This window comes from Apteryx mantelli, chromosome 7 (genome assembly GCF_036417845.1).
Source record: "Apteryx mantelli isolate bAptMan1 chromosome 7, bAptMan1.hap1, whole genome shotgun sequence".
Classification (NCBI taxonomy): domain Eukaryota; kingdom Metazoa; phylum Chordata; class Aves; order Apterygiformes; family Apterygidae; genus Apteryx; species Apteryx mantelli.
The window spans coordinates 31805709-31825842 of record NC_089984.1 but is presented as its reverse complement, the minus strand read 5'-3'; the positions used below and the strand labels follow the sequence as shown (position 1 = coordinate 31825842).

Sequence of the window (20134 nt, the reverse complement as noted above, 5' to 3'; positions counted from 1 at the left end):
AATATATCCACTAAGCACCAAAATTTGTGGGCAAATTTGAGCCAAGGTGGCTAAAATCTGATGACATGTGAAGTATTCATGGCTTGATTAAATAAAATTTGATTAAATAAAAATTTCCTCTTCAGGAGGTCTTCAGAGTAAAAATTCTTGACATTGGGCAAAAAATGTTCCCTTGGTATCTTTCTGACTTTGGCCAAACCTTGAGAATCCTTTGTGCGTGGCAGGGGGATCAATTATCCTTGCCCGAATTTTATTTTCTGTGAAACTTTATTGTAGTCCATTGCAGCTTTCATAAGCAAAAGGGAGGAACTACTGGAAGATGTGTGTAATAGCATGCCAAAGCATCTAACATAGAGGTAGTGATAGGGTTGTTTCACAAAGACTTAAAAAAAACCAACAAAAAGTGTCAATGCAAAAGTAAATGCCCAGAACTAGTCCGGTGCATTAAGTTCAGCCCAGAATTAAGAAGCCAGTTCCTCTCCAGAAAAAAACAGATGGAGAAAATACTGGTATTTTCTCATTTAAAGCTTTTCCTTCCATCTGCATTTTTTTTCTCCTCTTCTTATTTTATTTTTTATTTTTGCTGGTACTAAATTTTAGCTGGTAACTGCTGCACATCAGACAAACTATGTTGCTGATCCTTTCTGGTTGGTACATTTAAAAGCACAGCAAACTGATAGACTTTCAAAGTGAGAAGGAAAGGATGAAATAAGAAAGAAGGGAGATATTTTTTAGAGACAACTCTAATTCTGGGAAGCACAAGATTTGCTGATTTAACCTGAGATAATACTCTTATGTTACCTCTCAGCTCTTCAAGTATGAAATGGGAACATCAGTCACTCCTCCACCTACTTGGATTGCAAGATCTTTGGGAAGCCATAGCTGTTCTTTTACCATCAGAACGTACAGCTCCTAGCACAGTGGGACCCTATTCTTAGTTTTGGCCCCTTGAAACCAATTCTTTTTCGTTCTCCCTTTCAGAAGGGGTCTCTACCAGCAAGCAACTCCTGAAATTTGCCCACAACAATAACCTGGGTTCCCAAGAATAGACAAGTTCCCACATGTATTTCCTGACAGTGCACATAGGAGAAAAAAACATGAATATCTTCACCTCCCTTAACTGAGGGGATGAGCAGCTCGACAGCAGATTCCAGAAGGGTAAAAAGATTACTGAGCACTGCTAAAGCTTTAGGGGAGGGGACAATTCTTGCTTGAGGCCAAAGAGCTTCTTTCTCCTTTCTTTCAGTACAGTTTTCCAGCACCAGACAGGTGCTATAATAAGGGTGATTTAAATAGCAGTAGAAACAGTATGACTTTGCTAATACCAAATATACAGCAACCGTACCCAACCTCCTATAACTCACTGAAATTCCCTCCTAGTGTGAAAGGTATAGAATCTGCTTTTGGTTGGATATCCCACTTTGCTGAGAAGATGCAGTTACGTGAGGAAGGAGAGGCTGTATTCCCTGTCAGATATGAAGAGAAGTGTCCATTTCAGATTACAAGGAAGTGCAGGAGGCCCATGCTGTACATCGCATGGTGAGGAAGAGATTGTAGTGCAGATTAGAACTACAAGGAGAGGTGTTAGGTAGTAACTGATCCTTCTTGTTTCTACACCAGAGTGATACTCCCAAGAGATGAAGGGGAGCTCTGGCATGTAGAATTCGCAGACCATCACACTGTCCTTGACACTCCAGACTGGGTGTCCAGAAATTGGTTCACCATGAGACATTTTGTCTGTACATTTGACTTTCAAGGTCAAACCTCCTGTACTGACCAGCAGATCCAAATATAATAAAAGCTTAGCACTGAGATATTTTTTCATTCTCACTGTTTGTGTGAATGTAAATGCCTGGAAAATATTTCTCTTGATATAATAAGCTGGCCACCTAAGAAGGCTATAAAGGTCAAAGGAGAGATCCGAGAGGCTGAGGCAGAAGAGGGCAGAGTGACACAAGAAGGCCAAGCAACTGCCCTCTTTGCATTCTGTTCGAAAATCCTCACTGTGAAACAGCTGTTCCTATGAGAAATTTAGATAATCCATATGAAGTTGGTTGTTATTACCAGGTAACTGCCACTTTTGTCAGCTAATGGCCCAAGGTGAAGGCAAAAACAGTTAATGCTCTAATAACAGGTTGTTAAATGCAGCCATGATTGACTTTGAGGGAATTACGAGCATGGTAAAAGCTTCAAGGAACATTTATTCCTTCACACAGGGAGCTTGAAATTAGAAAGAAAAATGATCTTGTGTTTTGGAAATTTCTGACTTGCTTCCTTCCTGTGGAAAAGATCAAGTAAAAGGCAGACAGGAGAGAAGGTATACTAACAGGCTAAGGGGAAAGATGGACACAGCCTATGAACACTGTTGGGAGCACAACCTAAGAGGTGCATCCAAACACAGATGGAGCACAGGAGACTTAGCAGTCTGAAAACAGGACAAAGATCCAGGATCTTCCAGGTCTTATCCCAGGTTTCACAATCTTTGCTGTTTCCTGTGGCTTTGAGAAAGTCCCTTGGGGGCTCTACATATGAGAAAGTTCCTTGCGGGCTCTACATTTGAGTCTGCTCATGTCTCAAGTGGAGCAAAATTGCATTCATCTACCAAATGGAGGGGAAAGTCAGGGGTGCATGTCAAATACATGAAATATGAAAAGTAGTACATTAGTCCTCAGCGCATCCATATCCCAGGAACTATGCTCATTATAATGTTTTTGCCATATGCAATCAGCACTGAAATCACCCCGAATTCTGAATCGGTAGCTCAGAACTAGGTAGATCAGTTGAAACCTCTTTGTTATTAGTAATACATTGAAAACACACATTTGGACTTTGTTTCTTATGCTGTTTGGTCTCTGACCCTTTTCAGAAAGCTTAAGAAACATTTTCAAGCTTTTTTCTGTAGCTGTGAAGGCTGTAAATATACTGGTGTAAAAAGGCGTTTTCTCCCCGACATTCAATAAAATTTACCTAGTAAGATAGAAGGGCGCCTAAAAGTCCAAGCCTTTGGAAGAGTGTGAGCTGAATACGTAGGTGAGGTTGCATGAATTCCTAGGCTCCACTGAAGTTGCATGGATTTTCAATGGGGTCAGGATTTCACCCATGGAGTCTAGCAGCTGGAAGTACTTACAGACCACATGCAGGAAGAGAACAGAGGTGTCAGAGCCCAGGCTGTTTTCCGCATATGCTGTCACCTGAAAGATTCCAGCACTCTTATAAACATGCCGAATGCCATCCTCAACAGGACTGAAATTAGCATAGGATACTGCAATGCCGTCTCCAAAATCAAGCTGAATGTTTGTCCTCTGGAGATCACCCTGCAACAGAGAAGGTTGGATTAGGAAACTGGGCCGGTAAGAATGACTTATATTACCTTCCATTCCACTGCTCAGCTCTATTTCATTAGCATGGACACAAACTCAGAGGTCTATCAAAAAAACCCTAGCTTCGTTCTGTCAATCCCTACCAGGACCAGACTCAAATCAACACCAGGTAATTATATACCAGCAGTGCTTGGAATAGTTGAAAATTTATAGCTGTAAGGAGATGCTGTCTCCCCATCTTGGGTTCAGTGATTTTGGCAGGACAGAGTGTCAAGCATATACCAAGGGGACCACATTTGAATCATCTGGTGCAATACATGGTTGGTGGTTAAGTGTCAGTGAAGTGACCAGGTCTTCGCACAGACCATTGCTGAATGGATGATGTCCATCAAAGGCAGCTGAGATGGGAGGCACTGCATTCATGGCGGGCTAGATGTCTACTTGAGATCAATTCCCACGTGCATATGGGATCATTAGGGACACTCTGGAGACAGAACAATTGTTGATGTGGCCCTCCAAGATGTTTCAAAGAAACAGTACCCAGTTATTGAGACACTGTAAGTTTAGCTATTTTCCAGGCTTTCTAAATAGATGGTGGAAAAAAAGAGAGACCTGCACAGACCAATACATCCCATCCAAAAACAAGTGTCTGAGACAGGTGACATGAATTATCCTCTGCAAGTGTCTATCTCCCTATCCTGATGATAGAGAGAGTCTAGATGACTAGTTTCAGCCAGACATGTAACTTTTGGACGGCTGAATTTATGTGGGTTGAGTCCCACACTGAGGACTGACAGCTTTCATCTAATGCCAGTCAAGACGGAGATAGGGCCTGGTGATACACAGGAGAATGGAGTAGATGACGAGAAAATCTCTTTTAGGATTACTCTCAATGACAGCTATTAAATGAAGGAGGGAACAACAGACAAGAGATTCCAGAATTGCAGGTATTGTCTAGAGGCAGCAACTGCACTGTTTTAATTTAAATCATGCTTTAAACCACTCTAGTCAAACAGGAGGAGTGTCTGTTATTTCAGTTCCTGGGAGCCTTATTTTATACTTATCCCCAGCTGACTAAACTGACTTGCTGGTTAAAAGTAACACAAAACAAGGCTAATTTAAACAGAACTAAAGCCCACTGCAATGATTTCACTAAACCGAATTAAAACTACACATCAGATTAAATCTCTTTAGCTTTCTGCATACATACAAGCTGTACTGGCCCAAGTCTTTTTCTTTCATGAAAAGGACTCCACTGTATTCAGTATGGGTGAAGGAGGTACCATCACATTCTGAGATGCTCCCAGCCCAAAACAGAAACCAGTCCCCACCTATACTGAGAGTAAGAGTGGGATTCCAGAGTAAAAATAATCTCTGCTTCTAACTGTAACTGTTACTTTTTCTTTTTATATAGAAAATGATGCAGTATTTCAGCTCCACCTCATAAACGCCATTTGCTGCAAGTGCACGGACTCAGAATGAAAGCTAATGTGCGTTTCCAGTATTAAGGGAGGGGAACAACCATGTAACTCACAGCCAGTTCTAATTTCCAACCCCCTCACAACCAGTTCAAATCCTGCAGGCTCCTACCTCTAGTGAGTTCACTGCAAAAGACCACTGAACTCACAGTACTCACTAAAGCCTCTTGGCCAGTTATTACACAAAATAAAGCGCAGCTTCCTACAAGAACTGTACATATCAGACAAAGTGAAAAGACTGTTGTGGGACAACCACACATGACAATCCCCAAAAGTTTTAGGGGTGACAGAACCAGCTTCCCCCCTGAGGAATGGTTCCCAGATTTACCTGTGTGGTTAAACACTTGTTTATTTGCAGCCTAAATTCTGACTGTGAATACCACTTCCATAAATGATTTTTTGTATGGTCTGAACACATTCATACGTAGCATGAACCCATTTCATATCATGACTTCTTATCATTCCAAGACAGTCAAGAGAAAGGCAGAATACTGGCTGGATCATAGGAAAAAAGGTCCTTGAATCAAGATTAAATAGCTCACAGGCTGTTCTAACACAAATGACCAGCAACTAAGACCAAAGGTGCCATCACATAACAAAGGTTCTGGCAGAGATAGAGACATCCACAAGAGGCAGGGGTCCCAGTGTTATCTCTCTCTCCTTCCCATTCCACAGGATCCAGGGGAGTTTTGCTATTTGACTTTATTAGGGCTCCATTTTCACCTCTGTCCTTTTGGGACATTAAAAATACAGCAGAAACCAAAAATAAAACATAGAGGACTAGATTGGAAGTGACACTAAAACCCATACGTAATATTGAGTAGCCAATAAGGTCCTTCTGAGAGAGTTTTTTGAGTCACTCTACAGAATTCTCTAGCAGGGACAAAATTACACTCTTGGGATATCGAGTTGTCTGATAGAAAGGCTCCTATAGCTTGTTAAATCCTTCAGAACTACTTCTCAAGGGAATGTATTAAGACCACAAGCTCATCTCATGTGGAAGACACTGAACAGAAGATAAAAATTTGATCTGCGCTGGATTCATCACTGGTGACCTTGGGTTGAAATCTCTTACACCCACCACGGTAGCTTCCCTCTCATGCCTTACAATTTTCTTTTCTATTTCCTCCTTGCTTCCCCAATCTGATTCTATTTGAAATGAGAAGGTTTGAAGTAGAGAAGCAGGAACAGACTTCTCGTGGCTAAGCAGTAGCAGATGATCTTTCCACCCAGTTACGAAAGCTGGGTCTTCAATGCAAAGCCAGCACACCACATTAATCCTCTTTTTTCTCTCCTTTCCCTACCTCTGTATTCAGGAAATACAATGTTAAAAGAAGTGTGCTAGCCCCACATATGATGTCAGATATTCTGGAGTTTATGAATACAAATTAAAATAGAAATGAAGTGGAGGCATTTCAAATGGACAAAAATCATTGCTCTCCACATACATTCAAGAGGCACATTTTATTGCTTTAAGCCTGTAAACTACCAAAAGAGAATGAACTAAGGCCTGTCACAAAGTTTGGGGCTCTGCATATTGAATTCAGCAGACAGGCAAGGGGTAGTGGAATGGATGAAGAAGAGTACTGCCATGTAAGATTCCTTCAAAGTTGTCCCCCTGTCAAGACTAGTTTCAGAAAGTTTTCTTATCTGGAGACCACACTAGCAAAGTGACAGGAACTGCAGAGATAGGAGAGTGGTTGAAATTTTGGCCATCTGAAGTTAAGAACCAAGCCCCCACTGATTTCAGCAGGGTTAATATTTCATCCAATATATACTTGTGTGTGTGTGTGTGTGTATACACACAATGTATTTCAGTCATATAACCTCAAATAATTCACATAAAGGCAGAGGTAAGGGAACTCTTAGTGCAGAGAAAGTGAACAACCCAGAAACAAAGCAACTGCTGGCAAAGAAGAGGTTCTCGAGTGAACTTTTCTTCCCATCATATTCACAGGCACACAACCCCATTGCTGCTGAATCAAAGGTGTTTCTCTAATGGAGCTGTCAAATTGTTTGCATAAAGATATGGTGTGGATGTGGGTATCTCTTTTTATAAACATGGTCTTGCAATCTACTAATGGATTTGCTGAGCTCTAATACTTGCTTGGGCTTGTTCTTTGAATAGTCGCTGCTTGTCTTCTCAGCTCACTTGCAGTTACCATTCTGTTACTGAGCTTTATCATCACCTTTTAATTACTGAAAGAGGGAAGCTGTGAGATGGTATAAATAGAAGACAAGGGGACAGAATAGATCAGTAACTGGTGCTGCCACGTGAGCAATCATTTAGGCCTGGGGAGGGAGGGTTATGCACCCATCAGAGGGGAGCTAGAGCTGAAAAGGCATGGTCAGGTGCAGAGAGATTCACAGGTCTGATTAAGAACACAGTTCCATACAACAACATTTTTGGCAATCTATTATTTCTCTGTGCTCAAGCCCAAACTGAGATTTAAAAAAAAAAGTAAAAGAAGTTCTTATTTCTTCATGTCTCCTTATATACATATACACAGTCCAAAACAAAGTCCAGCCCTGTATTTCTAAAAACACAGCAAAATCATCAGTCACTCTGCATTTCTCTGCCCATAAACATTGCCATACATGTATTCTGAATTACCATTGTGGACAATACTACTAAAGCTAAACCTGGAAATCCTGAGAAAATCAGTTCTCCGTGAACTATGATATGTTCATTTACCACTGCACAGCATAAAGTCCAACCACTTTTACTGATATATTGAGGTGCATTATTTAGAAGGTGGGAAGTAACCAACTGCTAATTGCAAAGCTACTGATCAGGATTAGAGTCTGGAGTAGCAGAGAGGCTGAACAGAGGCTACAGATTTACCCATCAGAGGGCTTGTCAGACTATGGTTCAGCTCAGAAGGCAAGTATAGACATAGGTGCAATAAAAAGCCCCAAGAAAGAGACTGAGCAGAGGAAGCAGAGGGAGGCAGGAATGAATCTGCATGACAGCAGGGTATGTAACAATTAAGGCTTCTTGGGAAATGATTTTCTTCACCTATCAGAAAACACTTTGATGAAAATTAATTTTTTTTTTTTTTGCCTTCAAACATTCATAGGTTCACACTGAAAGACTGCAATATTTTTGCCTCAAATCTCACTGTTCTTTCTTTTTCTCTTAAAATTGCTTTTCTTTTAAGAAACAAACTCAGCACAAAATTCTCTGTGGAATATGCATTCACCCATGAAGACGTGTACTTGAAAATCCTTTTCCTTCAGAAAAAATTGTTTCAATGAAATGGTTTTCTAATTATCCTTATTTTTGGGCACAGGACATAGGGCCAAAGATCCTCATCTATTTATTCAGCTGCCTCTTCAATCTCTGAAGTCTTGTAAAGGCTTGTAACGACTCCACTCTTCAGCTACCTTGACTACTACCTTATTCCCCATCTGTTTATCATTCTTAATATGCAGCAGTTCCACTTGAGTTCCCTAATAAATTACTACTAGATTCCTAATTTTTAGATTATGTCTGTTCTTTTCCGAACTCCCACTCGTTAGTGTCTACACAAATCGTCTTATCATGTCAAGTCTGCAGAATATAAGAATCAGCCAGGTAGACAAGAAATCCCCTTTGAATAAAAGCAGAGCATGTATGAACCTCTGAGGAAGTATGTAAAGAGGCCCTGTCAGATTAGAGTGGTCCTGATGAAGCATTTAGTTTCTGTAGAAGATTTTAAATTAATATAAGTGTGTGTGTTTAATAAAAGAAAAAAAAGCAATAAGGTATCATTAGAAAAACTTTTCTGAGACAGAATGCTCAGACTTACACCAGCTTCTTGTATTCTTGCAGGTCCAAGTTGCCAACAAAGGCTACTCTGGGATTAGGAGGGGAAGGGACACTACACTTGCACTGTTTCTAATATGATTTCCCTAGAGATCCACTACTGGTTACTGTCAGAGGCAGGATACTGAAGAAGCAGGCCTCTAGTCTGTCCTGATACTGTTGTTCCTGTGTTCATGAACGTGACCTGTCTGGCTTTGTCCCAAACAAAGTACACAGGACAGAGTGGATCACAAAATGCACTTGGGGTTCTCCAGTACCACCTCACTCCCTGGCTGCCTCTTCTGAGACACCCGAAGATGCTTGAAGTAAGGTTGTGAATTGGCCCTTCCGTTTAATCATAGAACAGATGTAACTCAAGCCATGGTAGGAAAACCACTGTCTTTTCTGCTCTGAACTTGAGCCTCCCTTAACCCCTTCCTGTGGGTAGTCAGCAGCCCGTACGTCTCTGCACTGGAAAAGCCAGTAGGGGAATGTGGTAGTTGCAGGGATTTTTGTGGTGTGGTCACATATGCCTTTAGGCACCAAATCATAGACCAGCAGAGGCAAAAAGACATTTGAGAGCCCTTCCTGTCAGCCCAAAGACATATCAAGTGCATTAGCTATCCATCCCACCACTGGGCCACAGACCTTGGTGGCACAGGCTGCACTATACAGGCTGTTACAGCCACTAGAGACTTAGATGGCAGTGTTGAGACACCTGACCCAGAGAGACCACCAGAAGTGTCTCAATATTTTGATGCTTCAGTCACCAGCATGGCCTGGTATAATTTATCCTAATGTTAGCTACAGAGGGAATCCAGCAACATTATAAATAAAATGAATTCTGGCTGGGGAGTTCAGAGGTGCACTGGGAAGGTCCAATTCCTACCGTAAAGGAACAACATTTGAATCTTTCTCATTGCTCCCCATGAGTCTGAAAATGTTCCTCAATCATCATAAACTTTCCCAACAAGGTTTCAGCTAAGACAGTGCTGAAGTTTTGCATCCCAGAAACTGAGAAATATTAAGCACAAAGACACCATCTCTCCTTCAGAAGCTCCCAGAGCTACAGCTTGCTGGAGGTGGAAGGAGCCTGATGGGGAAATATATTCTTGCCCAGCTCTCCTATCCTTCTTCAGCATCAGCTTTCTCATGACAGACAAGATAACCAGCCAAATACACTTTTCGTCTAACCCAATATGATTGTTCAAAAATTCTGTGTACAGCCTACTGCCCTGAGTCCGACTCCTAAGTCTCAGAAGTGTTCAGCATTTTGTAATCAACACCTGACCACTATTTTACTCTCTTTGGCCTGACAGCTAAAAGGAGAAGGGTGCTAGTCCTGCTATGCTGCAAAGCTTCTCTGAACCCAGTGACATACCTCTTCCATGAGGATGATGAAGGTGGCATTGTGCCCCTGCTCCGTGACCAATTTTCCATCACTGGTGAGAATGTGCAGTCCCCGAGGTGCTTTTCCAGGACATTTCTCCATCTTGGCCATGTACTTCTCTCGCAAGCCATCTGTGCAGTTGTTAGATACAATCCTTCGGTACCTGGGAAGTGGTAAAAAAAAGAGGGCTCAGGAGGGGGGTGGAAAAGTTTCTTTGTTTTGTTTTGATTTTCCATATTAATGTATGCCTTTTTTCACAGACTAACTGCCTGCACGATTCCCTCTCTGAGAGGAAGAATCAAAGAAACCTAATGCTTTATTAAACTAGAGAAAACCAAACAAATCACAATCCAGCCTTCTCCAGAGACTCTCAGTGGCACCACTGAGAACAGACACACATTGTGGAGGTGAATTACTCTGTGCTGCTAAGAGCCAGAGAGCTCCCCCAAACTCCCAGCGCCTGCAAGATTGCCCCTTGCATCCCAGCTTTTTATTATGCTTTTTATTACATTGTGTCTGCCTCTATTCTGCTAGAAAGCACTTAGAATGATCTGGTAAGGGCTTTGTCCAGTCCAATTTTAAAATGATTCAAGGAATGGTTTTTTCACTTGGCTCTGCTTGGAAACAAAGAAATTAGCTAATTTGCAAGACACTTGGCAGTTTACGGTGTTGTTTAGGGGGATCAGCCCCTTCTAGTAATTTCCCATTGGTCACACAGGATGGAATAAGACCCAGAATCCAGCTATTTTCTTCTTGCTCTCTGTCAAGAAGGCTACAGGCAGTCATACTGGTCAGGGCTCCTGCAATCACATCCCATATTCATAGCAATCTTTCAGTTGAAAGGGTGTCTCCGAGGTAAAGTGACTCCAGACTCACAGCAGCCCCACTTTCTTCAGCAACCTTCATCAACCAGTCACAAACAACCCTGTCATAACAAACCAGCATGCAGGACCCATGACTCAGAAGCAGCCCTACAAAGCCTTTAGAGCACACAGCGTCAGCAAAGGACTATGACAGTTCCACAGCAGCATGTGCAACCAACATCTCAGAGGAACCCCACCGTAACGGAACAGCATTTGCAGAACAACACAACCATAATAAACCAACGCTTGCCATCTGTTCTGGATGAAACCATGAGAAACCAGCACACGTAGCTTTTCTGAAAACTCAAGGCATTGTATACACAAAGTGAAAATGTCAGGGGAAAATTTTTTTTATGAGGATAAAAATTGCACATTTGAGCCTCCCCAGAAGCTGTTATAAATAAGAGCTGTAAGATGGGAAGAGGTTCCATGAAAAATGATGTGAAAAACCTCGACTCTGTTCTTTTAAATGTTCAGACGTTGCTCAGATAGACCTTCTTGATTCGTGTTTTAATTTTGCAGCAAAGGGGAGCTCCAAGTCTGGGTTCCAGGAATCATACATCACTTGATAGCAATACAATATCTACCTGTCACTTATGTTAATGTGCTTCTCCCTGTCTCTGAGGAATGAGGCGATGTTCCATACAGATGCTGCTGCAAATATTACCTCACAAATAAGACTGGAAAACAGTCAGGTGGGATGCAGAAAACAAGGACCAACTAGGTTCTCTTGTCTACTACAAGGTCACCAAAAATAAAGAGATGGCTAAGCTCACTTACCCAGTACTGTTCAAGTAGCTTTGACCAATGCTGCAATCCTTGGACAGGGAGGATGGGCTGAACCAGAAGGCTGGGACACACTGGTTGTTGCTGTGCCTTTCATAGCCATAGTCACTACGGAGACAATAGATAATAAGCACATCCTGGTACCCATTCACTAGAGTTAGTTCGGAGTTTCAGGAAACATTTTTGTTCCCCAATGCGTTTGTTTGCTGGTGGTGCTCTGCTGCATGACATGACATCATGGATTAGGACCATCCAGAGATAAAGTGCTTGATTAGTTTAAGGGGCAGGAACACTTTCTTAGAAGATAAGCGAGATCTGAAAACACCAAGACCACCAACCTTGCAAAGCACCAGCAGACTTTTGTTTCATTTGGCAACAAAATAGAGGCAGGAGTTCAGAATGAAAATTATACTCAGCTAATTTTTTCTTATTAATCCATAATAATTTCATTTCTTGTGTTCTCTTGGTTTGGTTGCTTTTTGCAGTCTTTGCTTTCAGAACACACCAAACTAATTCTAAGATGACACTTTTTCCCAAGAAAGTAGTTAGGAATGTAAAACACTAGGAGCACTTCTGAACTACTAGTCAAGGTATATATGGCCTTCTTGTTCTGACCGAGCTATGACTAGCCAGTGATAAAAACACAGCTGATGCTTTTCCAACAGTAAGCTAAAACAACACAGCCAGCTTGGTAGTCTAAGGACTACATGATATTGTGTCGTGTGAGGAAGGTAATCCAGAGTACTGATGTTTTCTGGGACCACCAAAGAGTGGAAGTACACACAGCTGCTTTTTTTTTTACAGCTGCCCTTGCATGCCAATACAATGATGAAGCAATAGGATTAATCCAAAGCTTTCCGCAAGTTTTAATAAGCTCTGAATTAGGTTCTTATGCGTATCCCTTATTGGCAGGCTGGATTCAAGGGAGGAATAAAAAGGGATCCTGGATTTTTGCCTAAAGCAAGTTAACAAATGCCAACACATGGAACCTCTGTGGAAACACAGACATCACAGAAGCCACTGCATTGAAAACTCTCTGTGCCCTTTAAGATACTCTGAGTTTTAACTTTCACCCCTTCAGAGCCTGAATTGCCAACAGAAGTCTTCAGGAAGAGCTTTGGTAAGACAAAATTGTGCTGAGTCCCCAGTGACCCAGGCTGCTACTGTTACTTTTTGGAGGGCAAAAATACTGCTGCTTTAAAAGGTTCAGAGATTCCCTAATGCTCTTTCTCTCAACATTCAATTTAATCATTCTCAGTGGGTCCAACCTGCATAGTCAAAAATGCCTAGCAGTGACTTGGTAATTAAAAATATTCAGGAGGAGCCGTACTTTGCCCCAAAGAAGAAAAGAGCTGCATAAATATTTAATAAAATTAAAGACAACATTGCTGTATGCCCTCTAGGTTCTGTGCTTGTTCATTAACTTCTGGTAAATGTATATTAAAACCTCGCATGCTGCCTACCTTCTTTCTCATAAGCCCCAGGGTTTGCATAAGTTAAGGAAATAATCAAGTCCAGCTGCTGCTCTGTCTTTCTCAGGAAAGCTATCTTGACAGAGTAAATAAAGAAGCAGGAGGAGGGAAAAGAAAGATCAGTGAGCATTTTAATAACAATTCTGAGTTCCTTCTGCCACTCTCTCTGTCAAAAAGGCCAGAGTTTGCTTTCTGAAATGACTGTAAGGGTTGGCATGAGTCACCCCTGATCTTGACTTGTGGGGTCCTGGATCATTCAGATCAGCCCTATATCTAACAGCAAGGAACAGATACAACTGCAGTATGAGAAAGGCAGACGGGGGCAAAGGGCTCTGTGACCAAACTGGAGGGAGCGGAGTCCTCAGCTTGCACTGGAGGGCTCCTACAATCATTTGTCTGCCTGCCCAGCTCTCGAAGGGCAGGTGTGATTGAAACTACTAGTATGGGATGCTCTGTAACCAGAACAAGCCCCTGAATCTGCTATTGGAAGCCTAGGGATGGTCTTTTGGGATCTGCTGGCCAGTGTACTCAGCTGCTGGCCATGAAGCAACCCAGGAAGTTGGTTTCATCCAAGTGTGCTAAAGGCAGGAAGGGCTCTGCTTGGCCCAGAAGGTGCCCTAGGTCACGCATCTGTATTTACAGGACCTCAGTTGCCACCCCTCCTCCTTTCTCTGACTCTCCACTGGACCCACTCAGCTAACACACAAGAGATAGGCCAGTCAAAATTTCCAAGGACAAGTGGTAATTATGTGAATCCAGCTTGAAATGGCTGAGTGGACATCTTTGCATTTCAAAAGGACCAAGTGAAAGGGTAGGAGCTGCCTTTCCAACTGTACATACCTACAATGGATATGTATCTCCATGAGCTCCTGGTCTAGACCCTTCTTCTAGTTAGTAGACAGAAAAGGCGTTTGTTAGCACCACCCCTGCTCAAGCAGACACACAAAAGGAGGCAGATGAATCATGTCCTAGAATAACCTGTATCTTGCCACTGACTAGAGAACTGTCTCACACTTTAGACATCATAAGTCAGAGCAGATAAATGTACCCTCCATCCTTGAAAATCAGCTTATTTCAACATAACTCAAGCTTGGCACCCTATTTTCAGCATTACTAGGGTTTTTTTTCAAACTGTTACTGCCCAACACCTTCACCGAGTCAGCCCTGCAAACTAGCATCAAAACTCATCCTAAATTGAAGCTGGTTCTTTCTGGTCCTCCATCATTAGCCATAACAATTTTGCAATTGGAACCCAGTTAACAATTCTGTTGGCAGTGCAGAGTCTGAAACAAAAACCAGCTTGCTGTCCTGTAATTGTATTTCCTTTGAAGGGCTAAAAGCAATATTCTCTCATTTTAGTTGGAAAGTTAAGCAAAAATGATACTTAGTGTTTGCAAGGAACAGGTCAATTGATTGTAAAGGTGCATTTTGATGCAGTCACTTTTCAAGGCAGAACTGTACTTAAGGCAAATTTAGCTACTGCAGTTTTCCACTTAAGGCTTAAAAGACATCACAGGCTGGACTGTGAAATGAGAACGCTGGTGAGGTAGAAAGCGGCAAAGAAAAGAGCAGATTCAAAAGCATCTCTGGAGATCAGTACTTGGTTCAGCTCAGAAGCATGCCAGTGCTAAGGGCAGTTACTGCAAGGCAGGAAAGTTTGTTCATCCTGCAAGTCCCCCGGATAAGAACAAGGAGGACAGATCTCCTGAGTCAAGCTAAGGAGTCTCAGATGTAATTTTGGCATTAGGAACAAATTAAACATCCAGCCAGATAAGATGAAAATCTCTGCTCTATATCCCTGAATCTCTCTTAGAGTCAAACTACTCCGATATTCAAGAAAACACTTTGGTCTATTTATTTATTTATTTTTGCAGTAGTTCAGTGTGTCCATGTTCTGAAAAGAACTGTGTGTCTCAGCTGGCCCAGGTCCAAATAAGTGTGCCGATCTCACACCTAACACCACTTTAGGAAAGAACTGAGTATAAGTGAAGCTTTATGAAATCACACTGATATGGCATCAGCTGATGATCCTGATAATCTACTATAAAAACAAAAGTATTTTCTCAGCTGATCTGTTCATGGGGTGTTTTCAACCCTATTTAAACGACATTCTAACCATTCAAGTTCAAACATCACAATTACTGACAGTCTTAGTTCTTTCAAGTGTTGCCTATCACAGGTCCACTGTAAGAATTCCTTGCGCAGAGACCCTGGAGAGTTCTGCGTTCCCAGAACTCCTGCCCCTGAGTGTAAGAGCAGTATCAAACAGTGATTCGCTCTTTCTCCATTTCTTTTAAGCTGCTTCCCAAAGTGACCTTAAAGCAGTTTGGAAATTATAGCCCCATTAAGCTAGAAACATCAATATTTATGCAAAACAAGTGGCTACATCAGACAAGGGTGGGCCGCATAGTCACATCACAGAAGCAGTTTCAGTGCATTTCGCAACAAAGCAGTGCTAAAAAGCAACAAACAGTTCCCAGGAATTCCAAGAAATTATAAAAAGAAGTCAGGAAGCGGCATAAGACCCAGTTTCCCTGCAGGGCTTTCTGTCTGCGCGGGTAACTCAGCCACTGCTAAAGTCACAAGAGTGCAGCCCCTGCAATAATTACCAGAGTCACATACTCACCACTCAAAGTCCCCTTGGCCACAGACACATGGTTCAGACACTACAGTTCGGGAGTAGTCCCGACTTAGGGAACACTGGGCTCCAGGCTTGCGTTTTTTATAGATCTTCCTCTCTCCCATGACACAAGGCTCCCCCTTCAGCAGCCAAGGAGAAAGAGGAGAAAGAAAAACAGAGAGTTGCCGTGGAAGCTGGGCCCTAAACAGACCATGTTGTCCAAAGACACTAAAGGCAATTAAAGCATCCAATTACCACTGGAAGATTTGGGAGTTAAGAGCCTAGCTCTCTTTTGTGGCTTTGCAAATTTCTCCTTAAACACAGTTCAGTCACATCTCCCATCACCAGAGCAACACTGTTAAAGCCATCTTGGGAGGAGCTGAGCACAGGAATAGGAATGCTAGCCACCGCATGCCCAAAGTGCCAAGGGGCCAAACCATCACGGGCATCCGGTTATGCTGTGTTTCAGAAGGCATCCATTAACATATCTAGTCCTAAGAATTATCCTCAAAAGACAACGTGGACATATCCCAGGATTTCTTCCACATGTCAGATGTCATCCACTATGGGAAGAACTGCCCAAGCCTGAAACCCCAAACAGGGAAGGTCCTAGGGGTAGAACCCAGGAGTCCTGGCTCTCCTTTTCTTTCTCCAGCACACCTGGCTTTGTTATAGCTCTCAAATAATTCTGATGGTGTTTTACACTGGACTTTTTGCACACAAACATTTCCAAGAGCACTACTGGGAGCAGCTAATCCAAAAGAAACATTTGACATTTAGGCAAATTGCTATAAACTTTCTTTGAGGTGGAAATAATTTGTCTGCATAAAGGTAAGAAAAAAAGGACAATGACTAACTGAAATACTTCTATTTCCCATTACTACTGATTTCCAAGATGGCTGCCTGGTTTCTCACATGTCCTCCCTTTTCTTTCATTTAAATTATTTTCATTTATTCTCTTTTATGACTTCAGCCATCTGATACATCCTTGCTGAATTAATGCTCACTTCTAATTCATGGATTTCATTCAGGAAAGTCATGGTGCCAATAGTTCTGGCTCCAGTTCAATGCCCCTGCTGGGAGCAGGACATCATACCGGTGGCCAGTAACCCATAAGCAATCTGCAAGAGTACCAAGCTCCCTCAGTTCCAGTGGTTTCAGGACCTAAATGTATCCAACATGAAAATAAGCTGGGTCTGTGAAAAGGAAGGAATATATTCTTGAATAAAATGTAATATTTTAATCTTCTTAGCTGTCTTTTATTCAATGGCTCTCCAGAGATTTACAGATAGCTGCAGGATGTATAAACATTTTTATTTTGTTTTTTGAGTAGGGGAAATAGAGGCAGAGTGAAAGAAAACTATTTTCCTCAGTCACTGACAGAGCTACAGAGAGTTCAATGTCTCCTACAATTCAATCACAAGATGAGGCTTTACATCGCCCTGAGCACTTAGAGTGAAAAGATCCAGCTGATACAATGGAATATTTTCATACAAAGAGAAGTTAATAATCTCCCTAATTTGCCTAAAGAAGATGGACCCTGTGTTTTTTCATGCACATGCTTTTGGGGAAATACAGCATCAACAGGTTAGAATGGCAACTTGATGGATGCAAAAAGCCCCAAAGCCAACAAGTATGCTCCAAACTGGCAACACAGAGTATGGGCCTCCATCCCCTCCCTACATGGTGGGAGTACCTGATTATGCAGGTGCCAGGTTTGGTAGTCATCTTTGTTACACCTCCGGCTGAAGATAGACTTGTAGTCCACCTTGACCAGCTGCCATTCCGAACGGAGACTGAAGTGGCCAAAAACTCTAAGCATTGGAGAGGGAAAAGAAAGAAACAAAGTCATCCAGGGATATGTTTCCATTATGCAAATGACTTATCATGAATCTCAAGTGCAGAAACCAACACACAGTCTTAGAGCTTGATGCAGGAAAACGTTACTCAGTCGTGACATTTTGTTTCCCATTTCCTGTTACATCCTAGGATTGTCTAGCCCTTTCCTGACCTCCTGTACAGCCTGTGTTGGAAGGTCTTCCATGCCTCCAGCATCTAGCACAATGGGCCCTGAATCTAACAGGGGAAGCTAGGTATCACTCAGGACAATAAACAACTATTCTAGAAAGTGAAGTGGCTAATAGCAAGGGAGTTATGGAAATGAATAAAGCCATGTATGTTTTTGGTTGTCTCAAAATGAGCTCAGCTGGCTCAGTTTCTTTAGTGCTGAACTTTCTAGTTGCACAAACTTTCTACCTAATGAATTGTAAAAGAAGTACCTGACTTAATTTATTTGGGATATGGGTAGTAAGCAACCTGCAAAGATGGCAGCTTCCCTTCTAATTGGTGAAAGCAGACTGGTACAAGTAGGAGTGGAATTACAAACAATCTTATAAACTTTTCTTAATTCTTTTGAGTAGGTCACTCATCAGCAGCAGTCACTGATCAGAGTCCACTGCTCACTTAGCTAAATAGGAAGTTGATTTTCAGGATGAAAATGCCATATTTCTATAAGCAACTCCAGCACAACATGAGATCCATACTGAGTAAGACAGTATACAGAAGAGGCTGGAGCTGGTTGAAAAATAGGATAAGAGAGACTCAGAATGTAATTTGAAACTGAAGCACAAATCTGTCATAACAGAAGCTCTGTTACAACTGGGATCATCAAAGAGATTATTGAAAATTGAATAGCACCTTGAGCTCCTGCCCAAGCTCAGACCAAAATGCCTGCAGCAGAGCTGGTCATTGAACACAGGTCTCTCTGAATCCCATCCCAACTATACCGCCCTCATTCTAGCTGTAGGGAAGGTTACATGCCTGCTTAAGTGTCTGGAAGAGAGGGATCAAGCAGCAAGAGCATTGGTGGTACACATGACCAAAGTATCATCGCCACAAATACTAAGAGAATCTACATGTTCACACCTTTGCAAAAGAAAGCTAAATCACAGCAAAAGTATGCATTTAATAAATAACATCAGGTATCCAGACAAAGGCTCCATCTATCCAGAAACATCCCACGAGTGCTGCGGGGTGCTCAGTTTTCGATCAAGTCACGGTTTCCTTTTCCCTTGGCCAGCTGTGATTTTCTCAGTCAGGAATAGCTTTTCAATCAACTGCAGCTGGATTTCCAAAGAGGTGTGTAATAGAAGGAAATTAGGGTAGGGACACAGGTGACCAGACTTTGAAAGCCACAAACAAAACTACAGCTTCTTATTGACAGGGGGAACAACTCAATCCAAGTAAACAACAGAAAACCCCACAATGATAGAGCTGATTTGTCATTGAAACAAATCAACTTCTTGGTCATCTCAAACGAATATATAAAGGAACCTAAAAACTCATCTATAATACAAGTTCCAGATTTTAAGAATTTTGTATGAATGAAGCCCAAATCTTCTGACAGCCATGCAGCAGGAAATATTACTATATAACCCTTACTGGAAGATTTAGAAGATAGAAAAAGAGTGTTGTTTCCCATTACCAAATCTTTCACTAACATGAATTTTTGCTTAAGTGAATAATTTTTTTGTTGTTTTAATTATTCCAGATTAAAAAGAGAAAGAGGAAAAGAGACAGATGATTTACAAATTTCCCCATGAAAGCAAGAAAAAGAGGAGAAAACTTCTATTGAGCTCCCAAGCATTGACTGCAATCCAGATCCTGCTGTGCCCTCAGGGAGCTGCCATACCTTACTCTAGTTCATCTTAATTTGCACTGTAATCACTCAGGGTTGCTGGCTTTGCTCCCCTGCCCCTGCGTAAACTACTCTTCCCATAGACTGTAGACTGCACCAAAATTCATCTGCACTGTGCTGCATTTCATGAAACAGAGCCCATTCAGGAATCAGTTGGGTTTTCCCTTTTACGCTTGTCTCAGCTCATGGGTATCAGGGAGAGAAGGGGGGTTGAAGAGTTTTGCGAGGCACGAGTTGTGGTTTTGGTGTGGACAGCTTTCTTTTGGGTTCTGCATCATGGAGGCAAGCTCCAAGGACCTTGGCAAGAAGGGAGAGGATATAATAAAAGAAGAAAATTGTGACAATTTTGTAGACAGAGTAGGAAGAATTTGTGTGTAGGCATGGACTTATTGGGTAGATGGTTGCTGGGTCTGGTCTGGAGAACATTTTTAGTATGATCCTAGCCATGGGACACCAGTGATGGGAAACAATACTGGTTCAGGCAAAGCTATAGAAGAAAATATAAATCCTGTTCCTCAATGAAGAGGGCACATCCTGGACCAAAATCTGCAGTAGTGCGCCTGATACCTGTCTAGCCAGGTCTTTTAGACCAGTCCTCAGTACAAAGCGAGAGGCCCAGACTGATCTCATCACATCCCCTTTTGCTTTTAGATATCTAATTCCAAGGCCTGGCTTAGCTATACACATATAAGAATAAAGCAGCAGGAGCTGCTTCTATGCT

At 42.0% G+C, this 20134-nt stretch overlaps 1 protein-coding gene across 1 annotated transcript in view; it reads right to left on the bottom strand.

Annotated features, from left to right (window-relative positions):
• The window catches only part of SORCS3 (sortilin related VPS10 domain containing receptor 3), a 315056-nt gene that overhangs the window by 18717 nt on the left and 276205 nt on the right, over nucleotides 1-20134 (bottom strand). The window contains exons 15-19 of the mRNA XM_067300219.1: nucleotides 17413-17530; nucleotides 15723-15856; nucleotides 11619-11732; nucleotides 9967-10138; nucleotides 3128-3314 (exon numbers count right to left, since the gene is read on the bottom strand). Of these exons, the coding sequence (XP_067156320.1) occupies nucleotides 3128-3314; nucleotides 9967-10138; nucleotides 11619-11732; nucleotides 15723-15856; nucleotides 17413-17530 (725 nt within the window). The remainder of the gene's footprint in view (nucleotides 1-3127; nucleotides 3315-9966; nucleotides 10139-11618; nucleotides 11733-15722; nucleotides 15857-17412; nucleotides 17531-20134) is intronic.